Source organism: Pundamilia nyererei, unplaced genomic scaffold (genome assembly GCF_000239375.1).
Source record: "Pundamilia nyererei isolate P.nyererei 1_Seehausen unplaced genomic scaffold, PunNye1.0 scaffold00184, whole genome shotgun sequence".
Classification (NCBI taxonomy): domain Eukaryota; kingdom Metazoa; phylum Chordata; class Actinopteri; order Cichliformes; family Cichlidae; genus Pundamilia; species Pundamilia nyererei.
Window position 1 is genome coordinate 1,092,396 of NW_005187585.1, and position 18,344 is coordinate 1,110,739.

The 18,344-nt window shown below is 41.4% G+C and overlaps 2 protein-coding genes across 3 annotated transcripts in view; one reads left to right on the forward strand and one right to left on the reverse strand.

Moving 5' to 3' along the window:
• scg3 (secretogranin III) overlaps positions 1–9,252 on the forward strand; it is a 13,674-nt gene extending 4,422 nt beyond the window's left edge. For both annotated transcript variants that reach the window (XM_005746874.1, XM_005746875.1), the window contains exons 8-12: positions 175–291; positions 3,475–3,558; positions 4,133–4,243; positions 6,207–6,296; positions 8,422–9,252. In XM_005746874.1, coding sequence (XP_005746931.1) covers positions 175–291; positions 3,475–3,558; positions 4,133–4,243; positions 6,207–6,296; positions 8,422–8,540 — 521 coding nt within the window. In that variant the 3' untranslated portion in view covers positions 8,541–9,252. The remainder of the gene's footprint in view (positions 1–174; positions 292–3,474; positions 3,559–4,132; positions 4,244–6,206; positions 6,297–8,421) is intronic.
• A 146-nt stretch (positions 9,253–9,398) lies between these two features.
• lysmd2 (LysM, putative peptidoglycan-binding, domain containing 2) lies at positions 9,399–16,635 on the reverse strand. Its single transcript, XM_005746876.1, has 3 exons — positions 16,135–16,635; positions 13,430–13,779; positions 9,399–10,836 (listed from the first exon to the last, which is right to left on the reverse strand). Exons 1-3 carry the CDS (start codon positions 16,378–16,380, stop codon positions 10,785–10,787), a joined length of 648 nt encoding a protein of 215 aa, XP_005746933.1. The 5' UTR covers positions 16,381–16,635; the 3' UTR covers positions 9,399–10,784.
• Between the last annotated feature and the right edge of the window lie 1,709 nt (positions 16,636–18,344).

The following is an 18,344-nucleotide window of genomic DNA, read 5'->3' on the forward strand; positions in this document are numbered from 1 at the left end:
ACACACACACACACACACACACACACACACACACACACACACAAAACTAATTATTTATAAACCAATCATTATAACCCCTAGAGTCAAACACCATGTGGTCACATAAAGGCCACGGTAGGCAGTTACCATTATTAGACACCGGTTTGCGATTTGTCTTCTGCTCTGCTGTTGCAGAACAAGACACCCAGGAAAGAGAGACGCTGATCACGATCATGAAGACTCTGATTGACTTTGTCAAAATGATGGTGAAGTACGGCACCATCACGCCAGAGGAGGGAGTGTCCTATCTGGGTAAGACATAACGTAATGCTAATGTTGTGTAACGGTTGGAGATTCTCAGCGATTTAATGGGAGGCAAAGGATTGTATAATAGATGGCAGAAGTCCTTGACGATCCTGCTCTATTTGTGGTAAATAATATTATGTACATGCAGGACATCGTCATAATTCAGTAATGTTGATCTTGACAGATCATTTTTCATCTTGGTAATGGTAATGACAAAGTAGCACAAAGTCAATTTATTGCCTTTTTCCAGCTGCAATTCAAGGTCTTAATGTGGTTGGCATGTTGAGTGCTATAAAAAGTCCCATGGGGCTTCTAATGTGAGCTTGGACAACATCATTATTTGATCAGATCAGCAGCGCAGCACAGACACAGTGATGTTTTACTTTTTCTTCTTTCTTCTCTGTTTTCCTTCTGTTGGATTCAATCAGAGCTCTAATGCAGTTTTAACATTTGTCACGCTGATTGCAAGCTCATGTTTGCATCTCTGCAGTGGCACCTCTGGATCACAGCTATCAGGTCGACTTTTAAAAACAATTCATTGACTTAAGCTTTGTTTAAAGAGCCATATGGTTTCCATTTCTATTCCTTTTTTTTTTTATCATTTTTCCCAGTTTTTACTGGGAAGAGTTTCACTAAAGAGTTACTGCGTTATTTTATCAGCACACAAACAAACAGCAGAAACAAACTGGGCATTTGGCATTAACAGGTCATGGAAACTAACATGTTTTACCTAATAACTGTTGATCTGTTTGCCTTAAAATCATAATACAATTTTTTGTGTCTGTTAAAACTGTTGGATAAGAGTTGATTTCTAATTTTGACCATAATTTTGATGAAGATCTTCAAAAGCTATTGAGTGGATTTTAGTTTTTTGAAGCCTTTTTTTGTTGCAGTCACTTGAAATCATCGATAAAGCTGCCAAATCTAGATTACTGACCACCAATGTTTGAACTTGTTTTGCTTACATGTGTAGCTAACATGCGGATAAAAGCTGTAGGTTTCCACCCATCCGTTGCATTAACCAGCTGGATGTACATGCGCACATTTCTCTGTCTCCGAGTTACCTGAGCTTTCCCCCTGTGCTCTGTTTGCGTTCAGTCAAGCTAATGTTCGCTATCAGCTGACGCAGTGGAGCGTAAAGCCTGCAGAGACAGATTAGTGTCAAGGGCACCCTGTAAAATCAGACTGCTTGCTTTCTTTTTTTTAATGGACGTCCATCACATCACTGGCCAGTGGAAAAGTCAGGCACGTTTAAGGGACAGCTGTCATCTCTGTTTGACATTCAGTCATAGAAAGAGACAACGGAAATAAAATCTTCTTTCATGCATACTCAGGACCGAGTTCGACTTTAACATCAGGTTCTATTCTTCAAGCTTCTAGAATTCTAACATATCGTTAGCTTCATAGCATAAGTGCCTAAGTCATTTTTTTGTGATGACATAGGCAGACGGACAGGATGATGCAGCAGTGGTAGGGGAGTAAAGTTAGGCAAAAATCTCAATTTGACCAAAAAATGACTTAGGCACTTATGCTATGAAGCTAACGATATGTCTTTTTGTTGCTTGTTCTCTCAAAGCTTAAAGATATTTAAAACACAGTCCTTAGATCCTTAGGTCTGGGAGGGCTAACCTGCCGTATGTCGGTTATAAAAAGATGAATCAATTCTCCTTTGAGTGACCCCTGACAGCAGCTGGCCAGTGTTGTTTCTTACACAGAGGAAATGACCACTGCTGATGTCACTTACAAAAGCAAACAGCCATATACCACGAGAGCGGATGTGAGTTTCCTAGGCAACCCCTCTGGCTTTATAGCATAGGTTGCAATAAGATAATGGAAAAACAATACGTAAATGCCCCCCTCCCCCCCATGCCCATCTGCCTGTGGCGCTCCAGTGAGTCACACAGGTACACGAGTGAATACACACAGCTGTCAATCTGCCAGCGGATGATGCAGGACTTGAGCTAGAAAGTAAGACGTGGGGGAGAGAGTGGGCGAGTAAGAAATGTTGTGTGCGTGTGCGTGCAAGCACAGAGGAGAGAGTAAAATAATGGGCTTCCACTGTGGCACAGGTGGGAGGAGGTGGAGTGAATACACAGAAAGTGCAGAGCAGAGTGAGATGGTTGAATAATAAAAAAGAAAAATGGAGGAAGGAGGCCGGAGCGAGCAAAGATGAAAGAGGAAATTGCAAAGCTCTACGATGTTCGGTGACAGCAAACAAACTGAACCTTTCTGTTTGTCTTACATCTTTATCGTCCTTCTGTCCTAATATCCACCATCAAAAACTCTTTTGCTCCTCCGCTCTCATATGTGGTCATATTTTATTCACCAAACTCTACCAATCCATAATTTTATTTTATTTTATTCCAGTATATATGACCTCTTTCAGACAGTGAGGTGCACTTTGGGAGTTTGAGTAAACATTTATTAACCAAAATAATACAACTCTGTGGGGAACTTAATTACGCTATGAGGGAACCATATCTGCAGACTTGTAATTATATCAGCTGTGTCTTCATAGAAAATAATCTTCACAGAATACATAAAAAAACACTTAAGAGTCCTTCTACCTGCTCATAAATGCACTGTAGGGATTAAATGCGTAAATAAATCTTTTAAATGCTAAATGAGGGGACTGTGAGGTACATCTGAGAACATCTGCTTCCTTTATTTTTGAACATGAGGTTCACCCCTTTGTTAATCCAGATAGGACTGGATGTCTCATTAAGCTGCATTACCTGGTTGTCTCATTCCATGTTTTCTAACACCTAAGTGAGACCATCATGACCATATATGCATACCTGGTCTATCCCCCCCAAATAAATGCAGCCATTTTCTTTTAGTCTTTATGAGTGATTAAAAGAGAGAATAAATAGATTTAGCTCACTGTTAACTGCTTTGTACATAAATGATTTCTGTGAGGGCTCTTCTGATACTGCATGCATAAATAAATCAGTGGAAATAATAGTGGAAAACACAAGATTATGTTTATCCCTTTGTTGTACTCCTGAGACTTCTTTTCAGTAATTAGATGACACTCGATTTAAATGATAATCAGGCTCTGAGTCACACAGGAACAGTGCGGGTCACTCAAGCATTTAAGAGGCTTTCATTCACTGTGGAGCAGCAGCGTGACGCTGATGAAATCTAATATGAAATCTAAATTGTTTGTTGTGTTTCATACACCTGCAGAGAACCTGGACGCTATGATAGCCATGCAGACCAAGAACAAGCTGGGCAAACCTCTCCTGCCACCTGAGTTTACTGGACCAAACGGTAAACAGCTGCACAGACTATCCTCCAGACATGCCAGACATTAATGAAACTATCATTAACATATATTATTAACACATTAATAGTTTCAGTTCAGTTATTTTACTTTTTTCCCATCAGGAATGCCCTTCTGCTTAAGCTAACCGGCTAAAGGCAGGAATGCACTTCTGGCCATTAGCCAGTTAGCTTAGCTTAACACTAAAAACACCCCACTGTCTACACTAGAAGATTAAATCCACCTAGCAACACCCCAAAGCTCACCAGTGAGAACACTGCATCATGCTTAACATTTTCTAAATGTGGACCTGAAAACAGTAATTTAGATGGTTACATGCTACTTCTTGTGTGCTATTGAGCAACGTCACTCATCTAGACATACAGCCTGCAGGACAATCCACCATTAAAATGTATTAATGTTTCACAATATCAAATCAGATTTTTTTAAAGACTAAACAAAGTATACAATGTAAGTAATTTAACTAAACAATGAAGTTGTTCACCTGTAGCTTTAAGCATCGCTGTCAGCAACAGACCAGGATTTTTTTTTAAGGATTCCTGTCCTGTTTCTTTGCTGTAGGGAAAAACCTGGATGAGGATGACAACACCAAAGCTGAAGCTGCCAAGATGCAGAAGGAATATGAGAACCTGAAAGATTCGACCAAGGAAGAGCAGCCATCAGCTGAGACCAGTCAGTCCACTACCTAATCATCTTTTTTTCTGTGATTTAAAAAGAAAAATCTAAAATAATTTGATACCATCTAACAGTTTTGCCCTCGCAAAGCAATAAGCTACGCTCCTGTAATTCTTTTCTTGGAATTTTTTTTTAGGGTTTGTTTAGTGCCAAACATCTCAAATAAATACATGAGTCACAAATATTGCAAATCCCACAAGATTAGCTCTTTGAAGCAAATCATCCTTTCCTACCTGACTATTAGGCTTGACTACAATTTCAGACATTTTGTTTTTCAGCAGAGCTGCCACTGAAATATACAGCGCTGTGTATTCGAGTCCCTGAACTAGGCCAGTCCAATAGCACTCAAAGGAAAGCTTGTCACAGCTGCCATTATTCTGTGTCCCTGTCTGCTGTGCTGTACCCACTCATCAATCTAATCCATGCATGTACGCACACACAAACAGGAGTGCATAAAGAGGAAAAACAAATGAATCACAGAGCAGGATTACCACCATGACATTTCAGCAGGAAATGAAGGAAATATGAAGTGCTGCCTACTAAACTCTGGTTTATCTGCATGTTAAAAGGCTGAGTTGCATAATATGATATTTACGGAACAAATTGGGTTAAAATCCAAATTTGATGTGTGATTCATCAAATCATTGCAAGTTTGCTGAAATATATAACTGTAACTGAGCTTTCTGTGTCAGAAAGTGAAACTATACATGTCTTTGATTGCAAGCGGTGAATGTTACAGGGAATGAAACATGATCATTATCTCGATGCAAACCAACACTTGAGGCCTGCTTTCAACCCTCGCTAAGGTCTGGCTTTTGACTCCAAGGGGAAAGATTACAACTGTCATTCAGTCCCGGGTCACGTGACTCCGGAATAGCCATTTATCAGGCCCAGCTCTGATAAGCTCTGAAAGAACACATCACACTTGGGTGGACATGCTAATTTCAGAACCCTTTTCCAGTGCAGTGCAGTAATGGATGTTGAAGTTTCTGCAGCTGTTTGTCACATTGACCCAAAGATCAACCAGTTGAGTTTAGAAAAGAAGGAAAAGTAACCACTGCATCATTGTCACTAGTGCGGCTTTATACTATTTCCAAAACTTGTTTTCCTGCTGGTTTGTTCATGATGAATGAGGAAAACAATGGTTGTGTCACACACACCTTTGATTTGTTTGCTTATCCTTCCTGTCTTTAGAATAGTAAAAACCATCACTTCAAAACAAAATAGCAATACTGGGGTTAGTAATCTAACCAAGCCCACACCTAAACCTGTGTGAAAAGGGGCTGACTTGTCTTATGATGACAGAGTATAGCAAATGATACTTAAAGGTCCAACAACCAGGTTGTTCAGCTTTTTCATTCTGAGATTTCCTCTGGTCTTCCTGTCCTCTTACTTTTACCCGATTTGTTTTCCTAACTTCTTTAGCGACTTTCTCCGATAACTAGATGAAAACACACTCACTGGTGTGGGACACGGTGCTGTAGATTTTGCGGGGAAGTGCATCTGAATAACCCGAGTTATACAGCGCAAGAGGAGGCGTTCAGGGTGTGTGTGGGCATGAAAGAGAAGAAGCTTTATTTAGTAAGAACCAGTAAACTGTCAAAAGGATTTTGATTTTGGGGGGGAAACAGGCACCATTTCTACCATTTTTTTAAAGTGGGCATCTGATTTCAGCAGCAGTGCTTTATTGTGCTGCCAAGTTATTAAAGGAAAAATCTTGTGTTGTCAAAATCTGTGTTTCTATGGCTTCTGAAAGAAAAAAGTAAAAATAAACAAAGTGCGCTTTTTGCTTTTGAAGAGTTTTGAGCTATAAATAATTGACATGCCAAAGACAGCACAGACTGATTCTTTGGTGAAAACAAAGCTTACCTGAGCTGAAATTTTTTGCATTTTGTAATATCTTAACGAGCCGGTTCGTCGCCTGCCTTTCTCTTCATTTTCCCCTTTCCTCTAACTCCAGATCGGGCTGGCAAATCCGAGACTTATCTGGAGGCCATCAGGAAGAACATCGAGTGGCTGAAGAAACACAAGAAAGAAGAGGGCAAAGATGGTGAGACATGTCCTCACGTTCGACAATAGATGAGAAAAACTGGATACAGACCTCGTTCTTGTGTGTCTGCTTTTTGTGCAAAAGACACAAACATTTCCACGCTGAGTCCTGAACGGCTTTGTTGAGCACTACGAGCCAGAACTAGAAGCTGTCCTCTCCTTACTGAACAGCTGTAGATCACAGGTCTGAGGCGACGCGGCAAAGAAGAGGAAAAATTGAAGCCTCTTTTGTTTGCCTTGATTTGCATTTTCAAAGAGAGTGGGATACTAACATAGACGCTCCACTCCAGACCTCATGAATATGGATAACTGCAAATGAGTTGTCCTAATTGCTGTGATACAGCTGGCTTGTTCAGAGACAAAGGTCAGTTCATTTATTCCCTCCTACCTGTTCCTCATCATTGATGGCATCTTTGAAGAAGTAATATATTTAATGATACTTACCCTGCTCCACAACACTAAAATATCAGGCATCTGTCTCAGGATTTTTGTGTAATGTTTGTATATTTTCAAATGTATTTCTTTCCCGGAACAATCGGTTTCCATAAAGAAAGTGCAGATCTGTGGAAACTGTGGAAGTTTCACACACTATGGTGCACTCGTCTAACAATAGGAACCTGCTGTTGGGCTCTCCACAGAGTAAAATCGATGCCCAGTGGTGCTTAATTAAGCAGAGCAGAATGAAATGTTAATGAGTTCTCACTATTGAGGCCATCCGCCCAATGGCGATCATCTCAGTAGGAAATCCCAGACAAAAACAGCGAAAAAAGAAAAAAAGTAAACAGTTCCAGCTAAGTGAGATTTATATCTGTTGTGCTGGCAGGCTTGATCTAATCTGAGCTGATCAATAGTGAACCAGACAAACACAGGAATTAAAGAAAAGAAAAAACAAAGTGTGACCCAGATTCTCGTGTGGATCTTAAACACGGAAGGGAAAGAGAAGAAAAGCAAGAGACTGACAGTGAGCTTAAAGCACTGAATAGCAGAGAGGAGCAAAGCAGCGGGGAAGTTTTGTCTGGAGCTCATCTCTGACCTTGCTCTATATAGGACACCTCATTAGCATTCAAGTGCGTGGAGGAGTTGTCTGGGACAACAGAGGGCCTCCCTGCCTGCCTGTCAGTGATCTGGACAGGGGACAGACTGATACTGGTGTAAGAAAGGACAAGTTCAGGCTGAACACACAGAGGGTCAAAATGTGCCCGAGAATCACCCAATTTTCCCATACCGAGACACTCAGTAACTAAAACGACACACCGCCAGGCCCTATTTATCGAGCACAGCTTGTACCACTTTAAAACGCTCTCTAAAGTTCTCATCTTCCTCGTCCTCTCTTCTTTCAGAGTGTTAGACAAAAAAACACCCTCATAGAAACAGAGAGTGTAAGATGGGCCATTTATTGTGCTCACTCTGCCAGAAGTACCCATTACAACAATCTCAGCAGACTCTGTGTGTGTTTACGCCTACGCACCACAGAGATTAGCCAGAAGAGCAGATGGACGTAGAGGCCGCATCCTGGTTTGGGCTCTTGGCTCCTCAGTGCCAAGATTGAGAGAAGTAGTGCTGTCTCTAATTACATCCTGCTAATCTTTCACGCGCATCATGTCCGTCAAATCAACCGTATCTTCGAGCAGTTTAATAATTTGCTTCTGTTAGAAATGTTGTTAGGAAGATGCTCGGGAGTGACTGTGGGACTCGTTGGCTGTCCTCTAGCCTCCTGCAGCCACTTTACGCAGAGTCTGTTAGCACAGAGAGGGGTGCTGGTGTTGCGGCAGCTGTTTGCCTGCACTCATTTGTTACCATGATGGATAATACAGAGTTACGCTGTGTTCAACTATAAATATAGCCACAGCCATATGGTGCCGTTTCAAATGACAATTAGTTGTCTAGAGCATGGTGGAAAACAATGTCACAAAGTCTTTTAGTTAGCAGTTATTTAACTGGCAAGTGTGTTTCGCTCTGAGATCTTTTGACCTCATTTCATTTCGTGCATTTCGGCCTAAGACAAAAATGACCTTAATCCTCCTTGAACCCTGTTTGGGTGTGCCATCTTAAAAAGACAGCACCTCTAGAATGTCTGATCTTTCCTTTAACCTCACGATCTTCTCCTGTTTTCCTCATCTTTCCAGATTATGACCTGTCCAAGCTGAAGGATTTCATGGACCAGCAGGTTGATTCATACATCGAGAAGGGCATCATCGCCAAAGACGAGGGAGACACTATCAAGAGGATCTACAGCAGTCTGTAACACTATTGTCCATCCTGTAACCAGCCCGGCCTAAAAAACACACACACACCAGGGCTCAATCTGATACGAATAATGCTCAAAAAAGCCCAGATTACAACTTATTATTACCGAAGGCATGGTAACGTATAAATGTTGTATTCAAACCTACCTGCTTAGGGGAACTCCCGGAGATTCCTATATGTATTACGAAATGGGAATTCATAATACTGTCAACACAATAAAATAAAAAAAAAACTTAAATTATTCCTTCCAGCTACTGAACTGATTATATTTGCACGCCAAGATCAGAGTAATAATCACTAGAGCGAAGAGGAAAGTCACACTTGTCAGATTTTAGTGCTAGCTTTTACTCCAACATGACTCCAATGGGACATGAATGTTTTGGGTATAATGCCGTAGTTTTGTCTTAACTGTTTTCCATACAATTTTACAGCAAAACATGCATATATCAAGTTATTCTCATTGTATTTAACCTGTGTTAGCCTACATTTATTTTTCCCCCTCCAGTGTATGTGTAAGCTCCTAATGTACTCTCGCTTTTTACTTTACCAAAAAATATATTTGTTGTGTATGTCAGTGCCCTATGTACGCCTGTTCTGTTGTAATCCCTCCAGAGCCCAATAGGGGGCGGTGTCTGACTCAATCAGTTCTCTCTGCATGTCTTTTGAGTTCAACATTTCTATCTCTGTAGAGGAAAAACAGATGAAGTATTTTTAAATGTAAATATTTGTGATTTTTTCCTAAAGTTGTAAAAGCAATTAAAACATTGCCTTTTCTTTACTCGACTGTGCTCGACTGTGATGAAGAAGCAGCACTGGAAGGGAACATCGAAAAAAAAAAAAACTCTTGATCTTAATATTTGCTTAAATATGCATTTATTCTGTCCAAATAAAACCCAATAGAACGTAAAAGCACAATAAAACAGTTGATACAGACAGTTCTCCACACATAAATAATGCAATCACACTCACAAAACAAAATAATAATAAGAGCGGTCCCATTTGTTCTCAAACAGGGCAAATGGAACTGCGTTCAAAGGCTTGAGTCCATCCGCCGCCTCCGTGTGGGGTGAGCTCCTACCGAGTAAACACTGATGAGGAAGGCCTGAATATACTTTCCGACAATCCTATTCTAGGAGGAGATTTAGAACATCAGAAGCGGTTAGCAAGTCTAACAAGCTAATCCTTCTGGCATTGCTTAGCGCCCTGTGTGTGTGTGTGTGTGTGTGAGTGAGATTGTATCTGAACATATGCAGCAGGTAGGTTCTGTACAGCAGCTTTGCAAGCATATCATATGTGGACGGGCACGTGTGCTCAGATGCTCCTCCAGATGAGATGTGAGCGACTTGGTGAAACTACAAAAAAAAAATACCCTCAAACCTACTTCCAGGAGATGTGCCATGTAAAATGGAAATTTAAAAAAATACACATACATATATTTAAACCCCAGATTTATCTAGACGTATCATGAACACAGCATGACGAATTTGAAAACATTATTGTTTTAACAAGAATAAATTATCGTTTATGAATTGGATGCCAAAATGCTGAGTCAGGCGCACGTCTCTCACTACCGTGTTATATCACCTCCTTTTCTTAACGGAACAGTCTGGAGCGTCTGTTGGGAGATTTGGTTTTTGTAATGTGTCACGAGCTTTCAGTGGGTGTTTAGCACCCAGACTCTCCAGAGCCACGCTGCTGGAACATGTGCAAAAAAGTGGTCTGGCCTTGTCTTGCTTAGACCTTCCCTGCATGGCGGCAGATCTATAGGAAGCTTGTTTCTGTCACAGTTTCTCAGATGCCTACCTTGAAATTTTGAAATGATTTTGAAATGATGACTTGTGGATTGAAAAACTTTTTTCCTCTGGCAAAAACAAGCTTCCATATATATGAGCGTCTTCGCTTCTGGTAGTGGCGAGTCTAAATTAACTATAGGTAGGAGTGGGAACGGTTGCCCTGTGATAAAGTGGCAACATATCCAGGATGTGTGTTGCCTTTTGACCTATGACCACCAGGACAGGCTAAGTTAATATTTACATTTCACACAGCACAGCAGCAGTCTTGGAAATGGGCTTGTAATGTACATCATAAGAACTGCATTTCAATAAATAAAAAGGCAGAAATGACACTTGCTGAACGCGGTTCAGTAAACATGAAAAGGTAAAAAGAAAAAAGCAACGAGGCTGCGGTAGTGTTTGTGTGCGTGGGCAAGCGTGTCCGAGACTTTGGGTAAACAGATTGCTCTTTAGATCTCCTGGTATGATGTCGTGGGGGCCGCGTAATTCTCCTCGCTGCTCCTGCAAACAAGAGGAAATTTAAAAAAAACATGTTACAGCCTTTACCTCAATACGATTACAGACACATACTCTCTTTTACGCCTCACTCCTCTTCAGTGTAGGTAAGGATGTGAATATTGGACGAGGCTGACCAAGTCGCTGCCTCGTTCTCAATCACAGCTCAGAGCTCACATGTTCAGAAAAAGTGGGCCGATCAGTATAAAACATCAATGTCCTGAGATCCATCACAAGTGTTAACATTCGCTTTTACGACTACTGCAGCAACAGTGAAGCTGCTGAGAGTTTATTAAACTAGAGGCTGAAATATGAGAGGATGAACATCAAAAGAGGATGCAAAAAAGGTTTTATACCACAATTTTGAGGGTAAAAAGCGAAATGATCGGTAATGCAATGTGGCGGATTTCCTTCGACTTAGGATAAAATCAACCTTTTAAACCACAAATAACTTACTCTCAGTGTAGTTTGGCTTTCAATAAACCCTCACCGACATTGTTTATGTTTCTGTAGTGGTTATTCCACCAGTATGCACCAATCAAATGTATGTATTTTTAAATCAAACCTCTGGAGCTATTGAGACCGTTCTAACATGAGCTGCCTAGTTTTGAAAATTTCAGCGAGGGCGTCTGTAATCTCTTGAATGTTACTAACCTTACCGAATAGCACCTGCAGTTGAAAATACACTGAAGAGGTGAATACTTTCACTAAAACATGACCCAGTTACAAACAACACCAAACCACAGACCTCTTTATGAGACGTTTCTGTAGAAGCAATTTTATTTCCCTCTCACTGAAGCTACAATGTTAGCTAGAAGCCATGCAGACAGTAGAAGAAAAACAGTTCTTACAATTTTTGCCCTATTTTCTGAGAAACTGGATAATGTTTTGGGGTTTTTTTCTAAGAACTTTGACTCCTAAAAGAAGTGCCGGCTACTTCCATTATATTCAAGAGAAGGCAGAAAGGTGGGACTACAGGACAGAGGGAAACATGCAAACATAATTTTACAGATTAACCTGTGCTGTATTCCTAACTTGTTGTAATATAATAGCCACGGGTGCACAAATGATAGAAGGTCTTCAGAAGGGAGAACTGGGCCCGTCATTGGTTTAGCTCAAGGGGGCTTGTGGTTCATTTCATCCCAGGCATTAAAGTCAAGCAGGCACACTGCTCGTGTTTGCCCTAGCACTCTGTATAAACAAGGGAGTGCGCCTTTGTTTGCCTAAACACACTACAAGGCAGCCTTTTATGTGACTGAAGTCAGAAGCGGGACTAAACACAGAGCACAGATTTAACAAAGCCAGCAGGCGAACTCTGAAAGAGAAATTAAAAGCTGATGCATTTTGTAACACCAAACCACAGATTTAGAGTTAAAAGCACAGATCTGTGCTTAAAAATAGATTCATAGGAAATGCATGAGCTGAATAGAGTGTGTAATAATGAAATGAGAGACACGATTTTGCACTGTAATGTATGTAGGCAGTAAAGGTGGATATATATATATTATAGGAAGAGAACGCAGGAATGGTTATTTTTTCAAATGTAGTATCTACTTTGAGCTGTTCCCTTATTCACGAGGGGCTCAGTACATCGGGCAGATGCACACATTTAATTTGACAGATTTAGCTTTTTTCTTTTACACCGGATGCCCTTCATGACACAACTGCCCCCCAAAGGACACATATCTCCTCCAGGGATCGAACTGGGGGATCTTTTGCTTGTTGGGCGAATGTGTGAACCAAATATTGAAGTTAAATACTAGATAGAGGGAGCAATATGACTCACAGCGTGACTCAGTCCTCCAAAGTGATAGTACCAACAAAGCCCGTTTCTCTATGAACGCTGTACGCCAGGCACTTACTGCTGCTTCACTACTGAGCAGACGCGACCGGCTTCTCTGCCTCAGCACGCAGAGGTAGGACGTGCGAGGGCAAGTCAGATCTCACACTAAATACCTGACTAGTACTGCAGAACGGCAAAAACCTGTACTCCTAGCTTCGATCTTCTCTCTGTGAGAACATTTTAAAAGGGCTTATTCATGCTGACTGGGATTTCTGACGAGCTCCCGCTGAGCTCAAAGAGAAGATGAGAGCGGTTCACTTCAGACGACGCTGCACTGTAAGCCGTTTCCGCAAATTCACTGCAGCCCTGAACTTTTCTGGACTGCGCCCATGTGAGAAAAGAGCAGGAAGCTGTCTGGAAAATTAAAAGCAAGTGTGCGAGCCCCTGCAGTGACATCTGTGTGGGGACACGTGAGGAGGTGAAACATTGGTCAATCGAGGTCAAAACACACAAACATTATGCTGTTTCCTGTCTACTACGCTTGAAAAAAAATGACTTGGCATTTATGTCGTGTCATTGGTTGATACCAAACCAAGACACAGTATCAGTTTTTGCATCTGACCATGAGGCAAAGGTCAATCAGAACAAAGTCTGATTGGATGCAATCCTTAGAAGAAAGCACCAGTGTGAGACGCAGCGGCCCAGAGGAAAAAACCTGATATGAGCAATGGTGCTCACAAAAATAGTATGAAAGTGGTTACTTATCAGCACACATAAAAGAGGAAGCAGTTTGCTGGCTGTTGTTTAACACCTCACCTCACTTCTTCTTCTTCTTTCAGTCTGCGCGCAGCCTGCTTTGACTGTTTAATTTGCAAGTCCAGTCTGTGTAAGAAGTCTTTGGCTGACAGCTCCTCTGGCTGAGGCTGAGCAGGTCTGGAGTGCTCACGGGGCGGGGAAGGGGGCGGCGAGGGTCCCTCGATGTCCTGCGTGATAATACAAGGTGCGTCTGCCTCCTGGCAAGCCGTGTCACCATCCCCATCAGGAGACTCGAGAGACAGTCCATTAAATATGGAGCGCTTCTCTGACACCACGGGGATGTTGAGGCTGTTCCTCAGGAAGATGCAGTCATTGCTGAACAGCTTATTGGCTCTCTTGATCTGCTCCATCTGGAAGATGACAGCAAAAAAAAAAAAAAAGAAAGAAAGAAAAGGGAATGTTAAAACTCTATTTAATCAATTCTGATGAAATTCTCCTTACACACTTATTTTGATGGCACCCCTGCCTCTCATCTGAAAAGAAAATCATCTTATATCTGCGTATCTATATTTGGTAGCAGTATTTTAAATACAATCACTGACCACATGGTTAGTTATACCTTGCTGGTACCGGTTTGAATCGCCTTTTGCCTTCAGGACTGACTTGATTCTTCATGGCACTGAAAACATTCCTCAGAGATTTTGCTCCATATTGACTTTAAAGTGTAGCATCATACAGTTGCCGTGGATTTATCGGCTGTACGTCAATAATGAGAATGCCCTGTTCCACCACGTCAATATGATGCTCCGCTAGATTTAGATCTTGTGACTGCGGAGGCCATTTGAGTACAGGAAACTCACTGTCACGCTCAAGAAACCAATTTGAGATGACTTGAGCTTTGTGATCCTGCATAAAGCAGCGATAATACTTGGGTAGATGTGACATTCAATCTGATGTACCGTCCACAACCATTGGAGACAAGAGGGACATAACCTTCTGTGTTGTTTATGATCAATTCTGACCCTATCCAGAATTGATCCCTATCGGAAGGTTGGTGGTTTGATTCCTGGCTTCCCCTTGTCTGCATGCCAAATATCCTTGGGCAAGATATTAACCCCAAATTGCTCTCCGATGCATCCATCGGAGTATGAGTGTGTGTGAATGTTACTTAGAAAGCACTTAGAAAAAATGCGCTTGTGCAAATGGGTGTGAATGGGTGAATGCACAAGTTGTGCAAAGCGCTTTGAGTGCTCAGAAGAGTAGAAAAAGCGCTATATAAGAACCAGTCCATTTACCATTGTTTGAAATCTTCTTTCGTCCTAGTTTGATGACCCTGTGGAAACTGTAGGCTTTGTTTCTTGTTCTTAGTTGACAGGAGTGGACCCCAATGTGGTCGTTCTGCTTCAAGATTCAACATGTGCACTCAGGATGCTCTTCTGCTTCTTCTTGAATGTAACAAGCAGTTATTTGAGTTAATGTTTCCTTCCTATCAGCTCGAAGACGTCAGGCCATTCTCCTCTGATCTCTAGCAGCAACGAGGCATTTTCTCCCTGAGGATTGACTCTCGCTCTCTGTTTCTTATTCTTCATTCTCTGTAAACCCGAGTTGTGTGGGAAAATCCCAGTAGATCAGCGGTTTCTGAAATACTCACAGCTGCCCATCCTGAACCAGCAACCATGAAATGTTCAAAGTAACTTCTATCATTCTTCTTCCCCTTTCTGATGCTCAGCAAGTCATCGTGACCATGTCTATATGTCGCAATGCACAGAGTTGCTGCCATGTGGGTGGCTAATTACACACTTGCTATAACCAGCAGCTGATGTATCAAATGAAGTGGCTGATGAGTGTATATGGTATTTATTTATTTTACACAAAAGCCCAGTCTTTAAACTTAAATATATTAGTAATATATTAGAGGAACACTTTCACTCCCTGAAGTCACAGCAGTCTGAACATCAGTCAGTTCTGTCAGCAGTCCTTCAAACAAAGTAAAACTTGTGTTTTACATTTGGGAACCAGTGAAGTGACTGGCAGGGTATTTTTCGGCTGTTTCAGAGGTCATTTCGGGTAAAAATGAACAAGAAACAGGAAGTGGTTAACTCACGGCAGGTAAATATCCTGCATGTGTGCGTGTATTGTTTTTTTTTTTGTTTTGTTTTTTTATTAAGAGAATATAGCATTGCATGTGAAGCAGATTACTTATTCTAACCCTGGATAGGAATCATGCAGAGTCACTTCACAAACTGGACTTTTTGAGGAAACTTGAGATGTCGACACTCAGGTAGAGCCCATTTTTGACCAAGTGATCATCCTCACAGCAAGCTTGTCAAACTTTTGCTCTCACCCATCTGAACTCAGAGTGGAAACTCTGAACCCTCGAAGCAAATATTTCACGCCTCTTTCAAATTGGAATAATTTAGCTGCATTTGGGGGGTCCTCAGTACTGCCTGACGTTTACATTAGGAGTAAAAGCGAAAGTAAAATATGGAAGTGAGCTTCTGTTCTCTCAAGGTGAACGGAAATAGTCCCCAGGTGTTCAGTCACAATCCAGAGAGTTTACGGACAACTTTCTGGGCTCGGATTTCTTAGTGCGTGACTTTTAGTAGAATCAGAGAGTGGAAAGTAAGAGAAAATGCCTTCCCTTGTGTCCGTTTCAGTGTTTGCTCCTCTTATCTGTCAGTGTGGTGTGTTTAATGCGATCTCTAGTTCCGTCAAGGTAAACATCAACGCATACACTGCTATCTATGGCCGAGAAGCGACCTTACCGTGACACCGTATTTGAGCGCAATCCCTTGCAGAGTATCGCTGTCTGTAACCCGATGCTCTATGTATTTCTCCCCCAGGGAGGCCGTGACGCTGGCTGTGCTGCCGTACGAGCGGATCTTGGTCCGGGCCAGACTCTGGGACAGTTCACTCTCTGACTCGGAACCGGACCTGGACCGAGGGAAGATGGGCTGGGCAAATCGTCCTCCTCCATCCCGCATCGGCAGGACGGGCGAGAACTCCGCCATCTTCTCTTGAATAAATAAACAGCCCGTTAGCCTCTGTTTGTTTTAACGCTCCAGCTCCGTCGCTTCAGTGAACTAAATCGCTGATTTAGGCGGCGGAGAGAGTCCCATCCCGGGTCATATGGAGCATGCAACCCCGGGGAAAACAGGCATGTTTAGGGGGGCACTACCACACAGCCCTCTTTTGTCATTGATCCGCTACATTGACGTATGAACGTACAGAACGCGTGCAGGGGGAGACTATAACACAATTTCCGGTTACTGCACTTTCAAAATAAGTGAAGCAGAACCGATTTAGGGCGCGGGCTTTATCTGTTCGCTGTTGGTGTGAAAAATTACAAGCAATGACTGAAATATTTCTAAATAATAAGCTCACAAATAGGAGGAAATTAATTGACCAAAGTATCTTGTAATACAATGAGATAAAATTTAGATGTCCTATTTTGCCTGAAAGTGCTAATGTTTTCGTGGTCCTTCATTTCCTGTCCACAGACGTTATGTGAGAATTCCACTGGCAAAAAAGAGGAAGTTAGTAGTAGGCTATAATTTCCGTGGGATTTTTAAAACATTACTGTAGACCTTTGGGCTTTTTTTGTTTGTTTAGGGGTTTGTGTGTGTGTGTGTGTGTGTGTGTGTGTGTGTGTGTGTGTGTGTGTTGGGGGTTCTTCTTTGTTTTTCTACATTACAAATTATACTATAAGAAATAAAGGACTTTATAATAGTTTAAAAAACAACAACAACAGAAAATATGAGAGAATCCACTTAAAGTGTTGCATTGTTTCAGGGTAAAAACCAGCAAATTTTATTGTGAATAGTGAAAAAAAGGAGCTTATCTGTTTTTAAACTGAGTACTAACAAGAAGATATCCGCCACATTTGTTTTTGTTTTTGTTTTCTAACTTGGTAAATGGGCAGACAGTGGGGTGATGGCTTTGCCATTAAAAATTAGGTCTTTGCCATTATTCGTAGTAGTAGTATTACTATTATTAAATGTAGACATGTTTGTCAATTTCACCACTAAAATTAGGCCAAAAGCAAAGAGCAGTGCTTTTATCTCATCTTTTAGCTTCGTCTTGTAGAGGCCCAGGATAAGAATCTAGGTTTTGGCCTTCTGGGGGGATGGTGCATTTTTTCCTTTGCTGAAACTATGTGGGTTTGTGCTGTTTGCACTTCTGTTTGTCAGCAAGAGTGTGCGAGAACTACTAGTGCAAATTTCATGGAACTTGTCTGGAGGTAATGCACGAGGAAAGAGGAAAAACGAATTACATTACATTACAAATCACTTTCTGAAAACTGGAAAAATACAGCACTGGCTTTGGTGAAAGATGTGCTTTTAGTTAAAAAATATCAGCACAGACTGAGTTTTGATTGGCGGCATCAGTCATGCCCTGTACTAGAAAAAAAGACTGCACTAACTCACTTTTCTCATGTGTGTGTTTTGCATCAGGAGCAATGTTATTATAGTCAACTCAAAAACAGGCGTGGAGAGAAAAAACATTTGAATTAAAAGAAATACACTTGAGCAATAAAACAAAATGGACTATAACTGAAACAGCACTTACAAAACTAACTAACTAAATGAAGCAGAACATGTCTTTAGTTCTGGTCTCTAATCAGGTCATATTGCTCAAACCTGTCAACACATCCAGCACTAAGACTGAGATGTGCACATGACTGTGAATCATGCGCCTTCACAAACCTATTCTGAGCTTCTTTTTCTATACATATATGTCCCAAATTATATTAAAACACTAGAACTATAATATTACAGCTAATTAAAACTTAAGCGAAAGAGTGAACCATCATGGAAAAAATCATGGAAAATCCAAACAATAACAAAGCTGATGTGCTGAACACCAATGAGGACTGGAACAATACTTTACACTGGGTGGGAACATTTGGCAGGTTTGTGTGACTACCAACCGCTGCATGTGACATCTGAGGAGGCTTCTGTGGGAGGGACATGGT

Bases quoted from the DNA above. Each gene is read 5' to 3' on its own strand.
- lysmd2 (XM_005746876.1), bottom strand. From the start codon at position 16,380: ATGGCGGAGTTCTCGCCCGTCCTGCCGATGCGGGATGGAGGAGGACGA. The intron at 13,780-16,134 runs GTAAGGTCGCTT...GTCATCTTCCAG, and splicing joins CGCTCAAATACGGTGTCACG to ATGGAGCAGATCAAGAGAGC. The intron at 10,837-13,429 runs GTGAGGTGTTAA...TCTTGTTTGCAG, and splicing joins AAAGAAGAAGAAGAAGTGAG to GAGCAGCGAGGAGAATTACG.